Source organism: Blennius ocellaris (assembly GCF_963422515.1).
Source record: "Blennius ocellaris genome assembly, chromosome: 14".
Taxonomy (NCBI): domain Eukaryota; kingdom Metazoa; phylum Chordata; class Actinopteri; order Blenniiformes; family Blenniidae; genus Blennius; species Blennius ocellaris.
This window is the reverse complement of record NC_137663.1, coordinates 15,821,928-15,840,079: the sequence shown is the minus strand read 5'-3', so window position 1 is coordinate 15,840,079 and position 18,152 is coordinate 15,821,928. Positions and strand designations below refer to the sequence as shown.

The 18,152-nt window shown below is 39.0% G+C and overlaps 1 protein-coding gene across 2 annotated transcripts in view; it reads right to left on the bottom strand.

Annotated features, from left to right (window-relative positions):
* Positions 1 to 18,152, bottom strand: part of gria4b (glutamate receptor, ionotropic, AMPA 4b) — a gene marked incomplete at both ends in the record, with an annotated part of 136,515 nt that overhangs the window by 67,489 nt on the left and 50,874 nt on the right. For both annotated transcript variants that reach the window (XM_080508577.1, XM_080508578.1), the window contains one exon: positions 646 to 885. In XM_080508577.1, the coding sequence (XP_080364703.1) occupies positions 646 to 885 (240 nt within the window). The remainder of the gene's footprint in view (positions 1 to 645; positions 886 to 18,152) is intronic.

Here is an 18,152-nt window from a genome sequence, read left to right as displayed (position 1 = left end):
AAGAAGAAGAGTTATTTGTATACAAGCTCTGGGCAAATTAGACCTTAATCATCAAGAGCAAATATAAACACACTCTTATTGTTATCACATGCATGTTGTTTGGTGAGGTGTAGACAGGAAAACAACATGGATATGTGATGCTGATATCATATTTTGCACAGTTTCACTTCATTCATTTATTTGTTCTGTTACTATAACCCTAAAAAGTCCACTTTTTGGTTTGTCTATTCATTTGATTCCTCTTCATATTTTTTATTTAACTTATTCTAATCTATTTGTATTTTAATTCTCTGATTAAAAAAACCATAATGTTGTTATGTAAATTTTTAATAATATTAATGATTTATAATATTTTAAGAACATTTTAAATAAAACATTTCTGACTAAAAATTAATTTAAAATTAAATATTTTACTTGATTTTATTGTTATTTTTCAATCATCTGTGATGTGATTTAATGGGAAAACCAATACAAATACATTTTGAATCATTGGTTGATTGTTTCTTAGAAGCAGAATCATTAAAATATTAACATCCAAACTTTAACATATTTTCGATTTGCACGAGAGCACATAGCAAAATATTGTTTTGCCGCAGACGTCTCTGACTCGTATTTAAGCCTCAAAAGCAAATGTTCATGTCTGACCTCGATCGGTGTCATACAGGAAGACGAACTTGTTCCAGTCGTAGTGGTCAAGAAGGGACAGCAGCGCCCCTCGGATGGATGGCCGAAGCTGCAGGGTGAACTGGCTCTCGCCCTCGGTGGGGAAGCTGGGCGTGATGAGGGAGATGTGCAGGGCGCTGCAGAAGGACGTCAACGTGTGGACCGAACGCTTGTCGTACAAGCCGAAGATGGCGAAGACACCACGGGAGTACTGAGAGCAAACTGAGGAAAGAAGAGACGGATAACATCTGTCAATAATTATGCAGGAGCTTCAAGAAAACAGCGCATAAATGTAAAATAGTCTAGTCCATTTTTGGGTACACGTTTGCATGTTGTCCCCGTGTATGTAAGGGTTTTCTCCTCAATCGAAAGATGATCAAATCTATAATAAAAGAATAATAGCTCTCATGAACAACTTTGTAATAGCGTCACTACAACCTTTACAAAGGTGGTTTGTCTTTAGTCACATATGTAGTTTACGCCATCTATCTGCTATGTCACTTACTTTTGCAGGGGTTAACTTATCAGATATGTATTGCACCAAATAGCAGGTCAAAGTGCTTTCGGAATGAGAAGATCAAAAAACCAATGAGTTAAAAGACATGAATGGATGAGGTGAGGAGGGTTTCTGGTTTAAATCTGATAGAAATGTGCCTTTCTGTGTAAAAATATATTCTCTTCTCAGGCGTATCTGCTGCAGGACTGCAGTTTATATATTAGCAATATATATTTACGGGGGAAAACTGACTGGACTACAATAGATTATAGAGTGCATCCATGCACTATCTACAGTATTTATGCTCTGCATATCCACACATTTGACCCACCCATTAGAGCCCTATTGCACTTGATTGTATTGACATGAGATCATATATTAATTAATCCTCCTTCATCCCGACAGTCACAATTCAGAAGGGAATTACAGCACAAAAATTGGCACAGAATCGGCAACTTTAAGTTAAGCAAGTATTGAAGACGGACAGATCAATGGAGTCTTCACATTAGTAGTAGACATTGCAGTGTTCACATTAGTAGCAAACAGGAGACCTGATTCATTCACAAAATGAATAGTTTTTCCATTAATTATTATCGTGTCAAGCTTCTTACACTCATACAACAAAAGGCTGTCAAGCTGTGAATCAGTTTCCTCCCATGATAATTGTATTGTTTATGAACTGAGAAAAAAAAAAACACACACACACACACACACACAATGAGGGCTCATCTCCAGAGAAGCACTTTTTTTTTTTTTTTTTTAATTATACAATCTCGGCTCAACGCCAGAAAACGATCCCACATGCACACATGAAGTGACATTTCAGAAGGCTCAGAATAAAACACAAAATCAAGCCGGTTAATATGAGCAGCGATAGCCATCGGATCCAACTAAGCACGTGTGTGTGTGTGTGTGTGTGTGTGTGTGTGTGTGTGTGTGTGTGTGTGTGTGTGTGTGTGTGTGTGTGTGTGTGTGTGTGTGTGTGTGTGTGTGTGTGTGTGTGTGTGTGTGTGTGTGTATAGGAAGGTGATGAAATGCACGCTGCTTTGAATGACAATTGATTGCTGGGAAATGTGGTGCAAAAAAAATCACCACAACTGGAGACAAAATAACAAACCATTATCCCGCTGATTACCACTTTAAACCCTTTTCAGGAGAAGCACTGAATGCGGTAAACAGAGATCAAAACCCAACGCATCCGTTTCTTCTGACGCTTTCATCTAAAAAGCTGTTCTCCTTCCCCCATTTAGGCAGCAACAACAGTCCCAACATTTCCTAGCGGCTGTTGTGTGGATTTATTCTAGAGGACAGATTCCCTATTAACAAAACACCATGTTGGTGCAGCGCTACTTCATGACATTAAAGAACAGCTTAAACCCAACCTGCGTCTGTTGTGTCTTATTGGTCAGTCTTTGAATTAAATGGAAACTTTGCACATTTGCATAAAGTCCACACACATCCTGCTTGAGGAGATCTTCTCATTATAGAAAAGGTTTGGTTGTCAACAAGAGCCACACTATAATTGCCCACTTCTTACACACACACACACACACAGAACAACAACAGAAAGGAAAGATAATGAGCATTCTCTGCCAGTTTCCTGGTACGAGCAGAACCAGAGCGCGCTGAAAAAATGAAGGAAGCTCAAGACTCGACAACGGGAGCTCAAGATGCCCCCGTTGTTAAAAGGAAATGGGGGTGGTGGTGGTGGTGGTGATGGGGGGTGGGGGGGGGGGGGTAAACAAGAAGACGGCTTTACTGACAAACCCATTGTTTCCACGCAGAGTGAAGTACTCTACTGTAGAGACAGAGGCAGAGGATGTCTGCATCTTTTTTAATCTCACTCCCTCACCGAGACAAAACAAGGCAACAGTCAGAGACAGACGGGGAAGCCATTCTTCTTCTGTTGTACACACAATCAGTTGTACACACAATGGCAGTCAAGACTGTACTGGTGAGTGGTTGGTAAAGTTTGATTTTCAGAATACAAACATTTTTTATCTTGATGGATTTAAAGTAGGGATCGCATGGTTTTTAGCTGCTATTACATACTGTAACATGACTTGTGTGTATTTTGTACAAAATATGTGCAGGTGGAATATATTTTGTGTGCCTACTGACACTTGTCAGATCTGTCAATGTCTCTGCCTTCACCTCATGTGGGTCACTTTTAGCTGTCTTAATTCAGGTGGATTTTGAAAAGAAAAAAAAAAAAAAATGCCCTCTATGTAGACTGGCAGGCTCATGATTGGAGACAAGGAAATGAGGCCGAGCCTGCACTGTCTCCGTAGCACTGTAGCAGGGCTCAGTGATTACAAACTTAGCATTGGGGAAACTGGATAGGATCTGGGTAAAGAAGAGTAAGCCTGCAAGACTTGGCAGAGGCAATTAAAACCACAGTTACGGATAACTTAAGAAGATAACATAATAAGGTTTCCGCCATGGCAGAAGAACAAACTCCATTTCTAAAAATCAGCCGAGTTAAAAGCCCATATTCAGCCAATGGTAAAACTGAGAAATGTACAAGTCTAAATCTCAATGTTACTACAACAACCTTATTGCAAACACACATGTTGAGTTATGAACCTATAAATCATATTTGGCCATGCAAACGCATACATAGAGAGAAGGTAAATTTTTATGCTGGGGACTTTCCATTTCTATTTTTCCTCAGCATGATAAAACAAATTAACTCAAAACAATGAGCTCAGACGTTTCTGTTTATTATTTCTCTTTTAAACAATGCTTCTTGACAATGAATCTCATACATCTGTGGGATGAGCAGAAGAGATATGGGCATTTTGTTAATGCAATTTCTAAGATCTTTTTGCTTCACTCTACTACTAAGTAATAAACAATAAATATTATGATATACATACAATAATTTCAAAGAAAGTAAGAATTCTTCACAGTTCTTACTCTCACAAGGAATTAACGGTTATTATTATCAATTCGTGACAGAAATAATATAAAAAGGTACAATATCAATAGTCCTCATATTGAGAACATTAGCCATGCCACCAATATAAGTGTTCTACAATATTTCTAAAGTAGATTTCCATCATATGTGCTCAGATTCACATTACTTTCATTTGTCAATGGAAATCACACACACAAAAAAAAAACATGTAGCCTGAAATAAATCTTTGTTTTTGTAATTTACTCTACTGATTTTAGACTTGAGACTCTGGGTCTTTCTGTTTGGAGTTTGCATGTTGTCCTTGAGCATAAGGGCATTTATTCCAGGTATCAAACATATCGAATAAATGCAAAACCCAAGAAAAGCAGCGCTGTCAATCCATATGTATTAGTAGTGAAGCTCGTGCTAAAATCTTGGTTGGTGCTGGACTTATTAAAAAGAATTTGTTTTGTATTTGCAACCGACACGCCAGTTCATTACAGGTACATCATTACATCAATATGTTTACATTACATGTCATTCATGGTTGTGCACTTAAGGTCCTGCATTTGACCAGAAAAAGGTGTGTGATTTATAGTCCATGTAAATTTCTGCAGTAAAATAAAGTTTTGAAGTGATTTCCAAACTTTTTTGTTAATATTATAATGAAAACTATAAAATGGGTGACTGGATCTATGCCAGTAATTCTCTTTTAAGCCGGCTTTATACTCTGCATCAAGAGCTTGTTGGATGTCTGAACAGGTTGGGAAATCCACCTTCCTGACGTCGGATTACTGGCTCTGTGTCGGACCAATTTAGCCTCTGAGTGGACAGGATGGTGCGCGAGTTTGATTGACAACCGAGTCAGCAGAGGCAGTGAGATCCAAACAAACCTGTGCTGCAAAGCACACACACACACACACACACAAGCCAAAAACTGACAGCATTTTTTCAGCATTCATACTGGAGAAGAAGAGAACCAATGTGTTGCATTAATGGATGTTTGTTGGTATGATTCTGCACAGAATAGTTTTCCTCACCAGAAACAAGAAACAAAAACAATGATCAAAAATAATTGACGATTCTCATGGAAGAAAAAACCCTCTAAACATGTACTTATTGCTTTACATGTAAATTAAACCTCTTTTATCAAAATATGTAGACAATTAATCCCTTGACGCTGAGAGCGGTTTCAGGGTATTTTCTTTTGAGAAATTTTGTTTTTTATACAAAAAAAACTGATTATTTTGTTTGTAAATAGGCTGCATACCTGCTCATCATCAATACATACATAGATTTTTTTTTTTAATAAATTTGATTTGTCATCATCACCGATCAGGCATATATATAGATCTGCAACGGCCATACTTGCAATATGTCTTCCTTTTTAAAATCAAGATTTCTTATAGAAGATAACAGGAAATAAGACTTCTAAAAAGTCAAATTGGAAACACCCCACCGTCTACGGTCATGACAAATTACATCCTGCATGTGTATTAAAAAGGCTCCTCCTATCAATTTTAAATAGCCGACTGAGAGATAATCTGCATTCCTTTGTCGGATTATACCATTTAAACAACATGTGGGCATTCAATCAGAATAACAGCAACAATTGATCTGTTTGGAGATCAAATAAAAATACCCAGGGAGAATTATTAAAAGATACATTACTTACTTACTTACATATTGGACTCTGACCCTTGCTTCTGGGATGAAATGCTTGTGTGTCATCCAATCTATCACCCCTCAGTAACAGACTTTGCCTCCACATGTGCTCCATTACATCATAAGTGTCATGTATTGTTATAATTAAAACAGCCACTAGAGGATGCAGTCAATGTACATACGGGTTATTATTCACAGAGAAATTGATCTGTGTATGTTCTCTACACCAGGATGCTTTGTACTTTTTGCACACATAGCCTCATCTGCTCCCTGAAGGCCACACACACACACTTGCTGTGTGTGTCCACATTGTGGGACGCGCAGATGCAATCAGGAGTCATGCTACAGAGAGAGAGAGAGTCCACTGAACCAAGAAAGAAGTCCAGAGGTTGGAAAATCCGCTCTGCCCACTGATGTCCCCTCGGGGGATAGAATGACATCAGTGCTCGCGCTCTCTCTCTCTCTCTCTCACACACACACACACACACACACACACACACACACACACACACACACACACACACACACACACACACACACACACACACACACACACACACACACACACACACACACACACACACACACACACACACACACACACACACACACACACACACACTCTGAATTCTTACACATCAGGCCACACTCACTCCGTCTGCACTGCACATCTATGACGGTGAAATAGCACACTGAATATCAACCCGTTGTCTGTGCACTAAAACCAGCCGGCTTGAGACTGACCCTCGCCTCAGCGGTCTCTAGTTTACACGTTCAACAAAAGCAGCACACACACCAGCTATTTGTTTCACCTTCTGACAAGTAAAAATTGCAGAATACATAAACATGAGAGCGTCCCTTATGCCTCCATTTAGCCGGTAAGCATCTACCTTCTGCATTTTTCCTGTGGAGACGGTCATGCAAAGCAGCACAAGGACCGAGTATTAATCAAAGAATTAAAAACACTGATAGAGGTGCATCTCAAGCACACAAATTTGCATGACAAAATATGCAAAAGGAGAAAGGACAGAGCATAGCTGACAGCCAGCATGATTAGCATTAAACTATACCTGATGTACCAAAAGAAAAAGCACTGACCATGCAGAATAAGAAATTAGAATTGCCGATGCACATGCAGGAACGTCTCACCCACTGTGATGCTGCATCTCTGATAGGAGCAGACAACTTTTTGTCATCTTCACTGATCCCTGATGATGTAAAAAAATAAAAAATACATGTCTATCTGTAATATTTTCCAACTACTCATTCTGTTTGCACCAAATATCCATATTTTCACTGGGTTTATGTATACTGTGAATTAAAAATGTGCCACAAATTCTTATATCGCATCAGATTTTAAAATTGAAAAAATCATACAGAAGCACTGGTGCACCAACTGGGAGTACGAGGAGTTATTTCAAAGCAAACTAGCAAAATACACCGATGCTTACATTTATACAAACTTCAAGAATCCCACATAAGCAGCACCTATTAGAAAGTGTAGCACAACTATTTTTCCATGTCTGCGATTGTCATTAATTCAATGGGTAGAAATGAGGAAGTCTATGAATATGACCACTTGCCTGATAAAGGGCTAAGCAGGGGATCAACACTTAAAAAAACAAAACAATGAGATCTGAGCTCTACTTTCATTTAAATAATATCTTCTTGCCAAGAATGGCTGTAAAAACATCAACAGAAGGTTTGGGAATCCTGAAGCATTTGTCCCGCTGGCAGCTTTTCACACATGGAAATATTGCATGAAGCCATTCACTGACTGTCCCATCCAACCGGTAACTCCGTCTCCGTCAAGGTCACGTTCCCGCTTCACTCAGTGAGATCACCACTTCCAGGACGAACTTCACGAGCCAAATGGCAAATGATGAGTGTTCTCTGTTTCATTAAAATAGATTGCCTCAGCGCTGAACGAGAAATCCATCAAAATCATAAACAGCCTGCACACCATCATCTCCTTTGGATGAGAAAGTTTGAGGCTGGATCTGCAGGCACCGAACTATTTAATGTGGAGGAAGAAAAAATGTGTGTCTGCAGGAGCAGAAGACAGGCGAGGATTGAGGTGGTGGCACATGCAAAAGAAGTTACCTCACTGAAACATTTAAAAATGAAGAATTTTAACACATGGAGGTCGTTAGAAAGTCAGAAAATAAAACAAAAACTGATGCATACTGAAAATCTTGGATCAGTTAGTTTTAATGAACAAGAAAAAAAGCTGGAAGTGACCACAAAAATAGTTAAACACAACCATTTATAAAATATTACCATACAATGTGAAAGGTGGAGAATATGCAGATGTCAAATTCCGATTCAAAACTACTGATCATTGCAAAATTTATTAGAATTTTCCCCAAAATGGCAAAGACAAAGTCAAACTTAGAACAATTGCAATATGAATAAGAGGAGAAAAGGCAATGTTGAACAGAGAGATCATGCAAACTCAACACAGTGAGGCAGGGCTCGATATTAAGGTTTGCCCAAAAGTCTGAGGCAAGTTAAAGCTTTGCTCAGTGAAGTGAATCATCTTCCCAGCTTGACCAAACGGGCTAGTGGTTATTTGGCGATATTTTGACATTTTTTTCTCAAAAATCAATTGGTATCGCCAACGTATCACGCCACCGTAGGGCGCAAATTCATATATTACCCAAGTTTATAAATTTCAATTAAACTTCGGGCAAGTCAAAATTTGTCCGGGCAATTAAAAAGTTGGCCAACTTTTTAATTGCCCTGTGAGATCACAAAAGCCTGGATCAGTGGGTATGCAATCATTGAAATAATATCATCAGTAGTCAATTTGAAAAAAACAACCATTACAGCATGATTTGTTCCTTGTGCATCGTGAGAGAAAGATCTACAAAAAAGTAAGTGAGGAAGTGATGAGTTCTGTATTTTTTTTTTTACTTATAATTAATAATGAAATAGATGGAAGTGACCATATATGGAGACTTGCCTCATGCGCCACAAGTACTAGTGTATATATCACAAGTAGAAGTATAAGGAGGGATTAGGTTTAATTTGAAGGCAAACAACCAAAAAGAGAGCCTGATGAACGTGGCATTTCTCTCATGTTTTGGAAAACCCACAGAGGCTGTCGACACAGCAAAGACCAACGGTAGCCATCCATCAGAGTCGAGTTGCATCACAGTGTGACCTGGTAGTGATGTGACAGCAGTAGTACTGACAGTGAGTGGGCGGCCGCTGGAGACAGGCCGGCCTCCTGGACTGGTCCATTTAGTCCCACACCAGCAGTGACCCTGAAACAGCATCCGCTGGCCTCACACTCCACTGCACAAACAGGTCAGATCGCACACACTCACTGCAGCTTGCCAGGATCAATGGGCCAGACCGTGTGCGTGTGACACACTAGCAGGAGCCCTCCTGTCATTTTATTTTTTACATAACAAATTGTCTGATAGCGGCCCGTGTTTGGCCTCCTCGAGTTGAAATGAAGTAAACTCGGCTAGAGATCGCCGTCGATGCAACTTGTGTGAAAGTCAAACCTCCGTGGAGGTAAGACAAGCTTTCCCCGTCTGGAGTTCTAAACTGCCTTGTCATCAGTGCTCTGTGTAAATTAGCAGACAGCGGGGCCACGGTGTAGTACCATTGACACACTTTTCCCTCTCGGTCCCCCAGGTGTCAGACCCCACACACAGCACAAGGCAGTTTGATGATGACTGCCCCTGACCTCTGCCCTGTCAATAAATCGATCTCAGCAACACAGAACAAGCCTCCATTATTTACCACTTGTTTTAGAACAAAAAAAAAACAACAACATCCAATGCACGCTGCCTGAGAGCGAATGTACCAAATTTGGAGTAATGGCAGAGCCTTTGGGTTCAACATGGGGGGAAAAAAAAGACTTATAAAACACTTTTTGTGAGCATATTTATCCTGCTTTACGTATAGCAATTTTTCTTAGTCCAACACTTCAAACTCCATCAGGATTTCTGCACCTCCATGCTAAATTATTTATACCGTTTAGTGTTTACCACATCAATAAAATTATGCATTTAGAGCTGAAAATAACTGTGCGTATACTCTGTGCAACACCCACACCCACACACACACACGCACACACAATATACTGTATATGCACCTCATGTGTAGAATTTCCTCGACACTGAAAAGAAACACCCACACACACACACACACACACACACACACACACACACACACACACACACACACACACACACACACACACACACACACACACACACACACACACACACACACAATATACTGTATATGCACCTCATGTGTAGAATTTCCTCGACACTGAAAAACTACAAGAAAGCTCCCATATACTAGATTCCCAAGCGTGTCACAGATTTCCCCCCAAAAAATCTTATTTATCTATATATCTCACATTTTGATGTTGCAGCTTTGGAGCGATTGGAGTGAATTTGAGGACATCTCCAAAATTGTATAAAGATTTGTGGGAGCAATAGCATAGGAGTAGTTATTGCTTTCCCAGTAGCCACAACTGTAGTGTGTTTTTTTTTCACATTTAAAATCACCAAATAGTTTAATCTTTTTAGATTATAAATTATACATACAGCAAAAATATTGTATTGTTTCTTTGAGCATTTGAATGTTATTTTTGAGATATTCACTAAATAATAGTTCCCACACAGCAATGAATCAAGTGTCAAAACCCTCACAAGTGTCATATCTGGTGTTATTGTAAAAAAAAAAAAAAAAAAAGTGAATGGAGAAGACATTTTCTGTCATCATTAGACTTTAAATTGTGGTAAGACATCTCCATCGACTCACAGAGGAGCGAGCAACATGAGTGGAGGTCTTTTATGAAGAAGGACAGATAAGAAGAGGAGGAAGCTCCTTTGTGACAGTAATAGTTCCAACGAGGTGCAAGAAAAAAAAAAAAAAAGAAAGAAAAATCAATATGGACCTTGCCTGAGCAGTTCAGATGAAAAGAAACCATCAGTATTTTACCGATCGCACACAGCGCTCATGCTGGGCAGGCGGCCATTTTGCACAGGATCAGCGAGGCGAGTCTCTCTCTCTCTCGCTCCTCTATTGACACGACTGCTGTCAGGCACTGTATCGTGTCTTCACCCAGGCTTACATTTAATTTATAACTGGCTTTAATTACTTGGCTGAACAAGTTCTCATTGTGTCAACTCGTGAAGATGGGCATGTCAAAGGTCAGAGCAACACTGCTGCAGCAGACACATCGCAGCAACACTCCCACATGATGATCGCACTTTAATCACTGCACTCACAGCAACACACAGAGCCACACTTTACGGTCTGTTGACTCGATTGTGAAAAAAAACCAACTCTTAAATATAGGTTATTGATGTGCTGCTTCCTAATAATCATAACAAAAAGATGAACGTGAGTGTGTAATATATTTATTATGTGCAAACTGAGTTTTGTGCAAGCCTACAAGGACCTGTAAATGAATCTGTAAAGGCTTCTCGGACTGCAGATCTTTTTTTTTTTTTTTTTTACAAGTGGTTTTTGTTCTTGAGAGAGTTGAAGAGATGAAATCACTGAACTGTATTACAGTGCTACTTTGTATTATGAAAGCTTGCTTGCTAAGGAGACACAGTGCAGTCCAAACGTCTGACCAGAGTGAAACTGCCAGCCTGAATCAACGGCAACGTTCTCAGGTAAAACTGAAAAGGCCTATCGCACTCAAAACTCTCAAACTGAAAGCTCAATCTATTTGTGTGCGCATGCAATTTCTCACGCTGTGTGCCGGATCAGAGTACATTTTTCAGAGACATTTACATGTCATTGAAGGCATACAAAGAATCAATTAGCTACTATAATAACTCCATATGACACAAATAAGCAATGTTTAAAGATACTTTGTTGAGAAATGTACACTTTTTCATGACGTGTGATCTAGTATATTTGCATATTGTAGACAAACCTGTCAGTAGGACATAAAGCATCAACTCTCCTGCAGAGGCACGAGAAAAAAGAAATCCTCTTTCAACAACTCACTCTGAATTAGAACTCTTTAACACAGAGCAGCCTCAAAGATGAGAAAACTGAAAATCATGACACAACTGTGCATTAAACAGTCACATCCACTGCATGTCCTTGCACCTCTAAGTCCAGCACTGCCTCCTTTCATTTCTCAAACATGTGCGTCGGATTGAATGAGGCGTCTGCACCATGTGCTTGTGTGCATTCAAGTGCATGTTGCATACATGTATGCATTTGTGCGCATGACTTTTCCTTTGGCATCAGACACACACACACACACGCACACGCACACACACACACGCACGCACGCACGCACGCACGCACGCACACACACACACACACACACACACACACGAGAAAGAACCAGAGTCCCACTAGACATCATTGCAGCACATTTCCACATAATGCATGAATGCCACTGACAGACCATGTCTCATCTCTCTCTCACACACACACACACACACACACACACACACACACACACACACACACACACACACACACACACACACACACACACACACACACACACACACACACACACACACACACACACACACACACACACACACACACGGTCGTACCGTGCAACGCCATATTCTGTCTGCTTGACTTTGTCTCCCACCATGCCCTGGGTTAAAGAGCGGTGGTGCAGGCTAGGAGGGGAGATGAAGCGCTGCTCCGCACATCATTTACACATTGCTTTTTCTTCTAATCCCCTCCCCCACCCTCTCCATTAACTTCCACCCTGTCATAAAAGCTGGCAGCCCGAGGTCCAATAGTAAGAGTCTTGTTTATATGTATCACAGGAAAGGCCGGGCACTATATTGAAATTATATCGAGACTGTGACACGAGACAAGATGAATTCTGATATACCCTGGTTATTGTGATGTGTAAACAGAGCATTTTGTCTTTCTGGTCTTTAAAGACTACGTTATGATAAGATACAGTCAAATATGGCGATACAATTTATTTTGTCAATTTATGTTATTAATCAACACAAAGACCATCCACCAGAAGCTCAATTAAAATAAATAAATGCACATAAAATACAAAAAAAAAGAGATAGACAGCTCAAAAAAATATTCAACTGGTAAAATAGGACTATAAATGTCTGTACAAGATGAAAACAATTCACATTATTTTATACCAATTGCATCTTAATAGGAGCATCAACTCATGTACAATATAATTGTTTTTTTGTTTTTTTAATACAATGTGTGGCGGTCTCAGTTGTAGTAGTTGTTGAATCGAAAGCTAATTAAATTATAATGGTAAAAATACCAAGAAGACCTTAATGAAATAACATTTTCTCTCAATCACATTAAAAGGATGCCCCAGCAATAAGACGGTAGCTTTAAAATTCAGGTGTAAAGGAAACTGATAGCTGCCCATGAAGAGATCTTCTTTACAACCTGCTGTAAAATACAAGTAATCAACCAAACAGCATCACATTCTGCAAAAATGTTGCTTGATAATGGTGGCATGCATAGAGTCACACAATCAGAAGCAGAACTGTCACCAAACAATTACTTTAAGTGCATGGTGCAGCCAGTGAACTCCCCGCTTCCTAAGCTGTTGCCCCTGTGGGAAAAAGCACATGACGGGAGGGTAAAATACAACTACGGCAATAAGTCAAGGTATCAGGAGAAGCCACCAGCTCTGCAACAGGCCCATGGAATTCCATATACTTTTAATGAGAAGAAGAGGGTAAAACACACATTAGCGATCAACGTCAAAAAATATACAAAAAAAAACAAAAACAAAAAACAGCAACAACTAGAACAGCTAATATAGCTGTGCTCTTCACAGGGATCACTGAGAGACACAAAACGCTCCAAACTGTGAATATTTTAAGTGCAGGCACCAGGGGACGAGTGAACTAAACTCCTCGTAAATCCTTTACCACTTAACATCCATAAAACATGAGCTAACCAGGGGGAAGTGGAGGGAGGGAGGGAGAGAGATGGAGCGCAAGTGAGGAAAAGTTACTGGAAAATAATGGATAACAGCCAATCAAATTGGCCCAGCTTCCAGCTAAGATTTTATTCTCCCTCCTCTTGTCAAGGAAAGAAAAAGACTGTGGGAATAATGCAGCTGTTAGAAATGCTTTTCTTTCATGGACTGGGATGAGCATTAGCACAAAATAGGCCCTTATTCACGACGAGTTAACAATGGGCCCGCTTTAAAAAATTTTTTTTTTTTTTTTTTTTAAGAGTATCACAGTGAGACATGACAGATTTCTAGTGAGCTGGTATGCAGGGACCTGGAAAGAAGGCAACAAACTGGTACTCGCCCATCAATAATAATATTGTTTGCAAGTGTGCTCATCCTACTGTAGGGTATCACAATGCGCTCTGTGAAGCGCCAAAGCACATCACATTGTTAGTCACAATCGTCCATTCACACACTGATGGCGACGACTGCCACGCAATGTGCTTAGTCTCCATTGGGAGCAATCCGAGATTCATTGTCTTGCTCAAGGACACTTCGACATATGGACAAAACGTGATGGGGGATCGAACCTGCTCTCCCAACTGAGCCACGGCTGCCCCTCGGATGAGCTGCAGTGGCCCGTTAGCCATAAGTGACATCACTCAAAACAGGAGCATTGAAATGAGGATTTGAAATGAGGATTTTAGACCCTTTTGTGCTTTTAAAAATGGTATTGCATCCTTGTCAAATTGCTTTCAGTCATCATTGAGTGATAGAATGGATCTCTGAGTCCATCAACCAAAAAAAACATGGAGTTGGATATGTTGATAGAGGAAATTATTAAATAAATCAGAGGTTTATATTAAATGAATCTGAAATTTAGAGGAGAAAAATGCATTCCACAAGGTGATCCATCTGCACAATCCTTAGTGCATCCAATAGATAGATCCCACTCAACATAAGAGTAAAAAGACAAAAAAACAGTTCAGAGAGCAAAAAGGAGTAAGTATAAAGGAGGTTTATTCAAGAGCGTCTTATTGAATTCTTAGTTCAAGCATCTATATTTTATTATTCTAAGGGTGATTGGCTGGGGTCTGGAGCATGACTGGGAACATACCAGCTGAGTCATGAAAAAAGTAACTCTGACTAGTTGTGCAGCAGATGGTGCAGCCCCCTCAAAGCCCTGAACTCAACATCATGCAGTCAGTCTGGGATTACGCCAGGAAAGTTCTTCAAGATGTTTGGAACAACCCACCTGACAAGAACCTTGCGGAAAAAACCCCCAAAGAAAACTGAGTGAGAAAGAGAGGTGTTTAAATGTCCATGACAAATAGAATAACTTTTAATTTAAAGTGAACTAAGATGCTAAGTAATGAGCAACACTGTTTTGAAAGCATTTACGTCTTTGACATGTAAAATTGACAAGCGACAACATCTCTGACAGTCTTTTCATTAAATGTAACATTAATCCTCATTTTATCTCCAGCCTTATGTGTTGAAACTCAAATATAGGTCATACTATTACTTCAGTTTCATCAAGGGTGGAATATCAATAACTATTAAATGGATGACATTTGGGAAATGGTGTGAAATTTTAGGTCCTACAGGTTTTTATTAAGTAATTAGGCAGCCAAACAATTTTTTTAAAGACATTAAAAAAAAAACATTCCCTCTGAGAAGTGTTTGATAGACATGTGGCTACCAAATATTGACAAAGTGTAAAAGCCAGACGATTATGTACTGCGCCATGAGCTGGTGTCACTCAAAGCCACTGGCTTACAGCCTACGCACAAATTAATATCTCAGCATGGACTCCACCAAACAGAAAATTCATATTAGACAGTGAATGCATGCCATAACATTTGGTGCCACGACTTCTTCACTGATGATATAGTCCATTTAAATTGTAATAATAATAATAATTATTACTTTTTGATTGACTGTATGGGTTGAAGAGTGTGCTCTTGTGCTTTGAAAATGTGTTTCAGTGCTTTAGAAGTACCTGGTCTCCACTGTTATTTAGATATTTTTTGTGTGTTTTCGTGTTCTTTTGTCTGATTTTGTGTAATTTAGTTTGTGTACAGCACTTCAACTCGTGGATGTTTTGACACAATGCATTGTGGTAAAATGTATTTTCCCTTCGCAAAGTAGCTGGTTTCATAGCTGCATCACAATAAAAGCCTCTTTTTGCAATATGATAAGAAACAATATGACAAATTATGACACAAATTGCTGATAATATGATACAATACAATATGAAACAAACCCTTAACAATGTGATTTGACACACCACATAAAAGGCTAGGCTATTACATTACCATAAAATACAGAACGACGTGGTACTGGATCCAGAATAAAACTATAATATATGATATAAGATATATTCATATACTGAAACAGCTACAACAAATAAGTTAGGATACAATTGGATACAATTTGAAACAATGAGGTAAAGTACCAAGACCCATCCTACAAAAATATTAATATTTTGCTGTACAATGCGAAACATTATTGATATGAAGGGAAGAGATATATGACACTATGATAGCATACAAATCAATATGAGTGGATATGAAACTAATTACTGTGAATTGAAATGATACAATTTAATACTGAACCCAACAATTCAGTTTGCTACAAAATGATAAGTCGCACAGCTAGTTTGTTTAAGGCTAATGCTGCTGCAAAGGAAAGTGAGCATTTCATACATACTATAACAAGCATCACTCCTCAACAGGCAAACACAAAAAAAGCATATGAAAAGATGTATGGACCATAAAAAGATATAAAAAAAAAGTACACCAGGAGTCAACTTCAACTGAGAGCAGGCAACAGGTATGTAGCTTACATTGCAGGTTTCTGCACCTACAGACTGCTTAACTATTTTCAGGAAGCATGCCCATGAAAAGTGCCAAGGGAGAACATGCAAACTCGGCACAAAAATCCCACGGGCGCAGAACCGTGAGTCTAACATCAGTGAACTAAAATCACAAACAAATAATGACCATAATTTAAAGCAATCTTAATATAAACAAATGCAATAAAAAATGTATTTGCAAAGCAGCACAATGGATTTATACTGTATATGAGGGATTTGACTGTAAATATTTCCAAGCTTATACCAGTAGAATAATAGTATTACAGTTCTGTGCCTCATTTCTGCCAATTATAATCACACTGCATTCACTGAGTTAATTGCGGATGAGAATTGAGAAAGAGTTGTGAAAAAATGTCATTTATTTTGTGATTATTGCCCTTTTCTTCCAACAATAATCACACTAAAATGATTTGCTCATTGCCCTGAGCAGTAGAGTACTTCTTTTTCTATTTCTTTCCACATAAATGACTCTGCTGAGAAACTGTTTAGCCTTGATTTATATGTTTGATTAGTTCTTTCTTTGTGTCATAACCTCCCATGGCACGGGGCTCATGGGGTCAAACAAAACTCAAACTAACTTTATTTACAGTCGTTTCATCTGAGGATGTCGCTACAGTCTACTTTACAAGGCTCCGCAGCCCAAATAAAAAGCTCATGATTTCAAACAGTTTATCAGTTTAAATAGGGCCGGCTCTCACATGAAGCTGGAAGCCACACAGTCCAGTGCACATGTACGCACTCAGCGAGACATTCATAAATACCCACATGAGAGCACGTCAGTGAGAAAACCAATAAGCTGCAGTATGGCTCCCCTGACGATCACTGCTGCTGCTGCTTCATATCTGTACGGACAGATTTACAGCAGCTGCCAGACATTTCTCTCCTCTGCAGGTAAATTGGCCAATATATTCATGTGGATCATCCAATATAGACATCAGCAGTGTCACCCAACAGCTGCTGGATCCATCCAATGCACATGGATGTCAGCTATTACAAAAGCATCATACTTTTGAAAAAAAAAATCTCTATTTTTGTCTTCTCTTTAAAAAAACTTTTTTTTTTTTTTAAATTTTGGATGAAATTCCATTTCTACAGACAAATGGATGTCTAGTGTGAATAGTAACGGATTGAATGAAGTATCCTAAAGATTTGCAAGAAGTCTCTTCTTTGTTTCAAAACGCAAATTTCTCACTCTATAATGTGTGCTTAATGCCCCCTAACATGCTAAATGAAAAAGTAGCACATGTGACATTGTAAAAACATAAAAGTCAACATGATGTGGAATAAATTTAACCAATTTCCTAAGAATATACAAATGTCTATGTTTTCAAACAAACAAACAAAAAGTCATGACATGTGATTGCACTGATAAACCATAAAACAATCTCTTAGAACAACAATGGTTCATTCCATTGAAGGCAGATTTTGGCGTCACTTGTGTCACATCATCATAATTCTTCTCTTTATAATCATGAAAGGCACCAGAGGAAATACTTATGACCCACTAGTACAGTTTAAAGTGGTGTTAGCAACTTCTCCATATTAACATTGAAGGGGTTCTTAGTTTACAAAAAAACAAAACAACGGGGAAAATGCAGCATCGCATCACTGCCCTTGAAAGCGGCACTGGTGACGT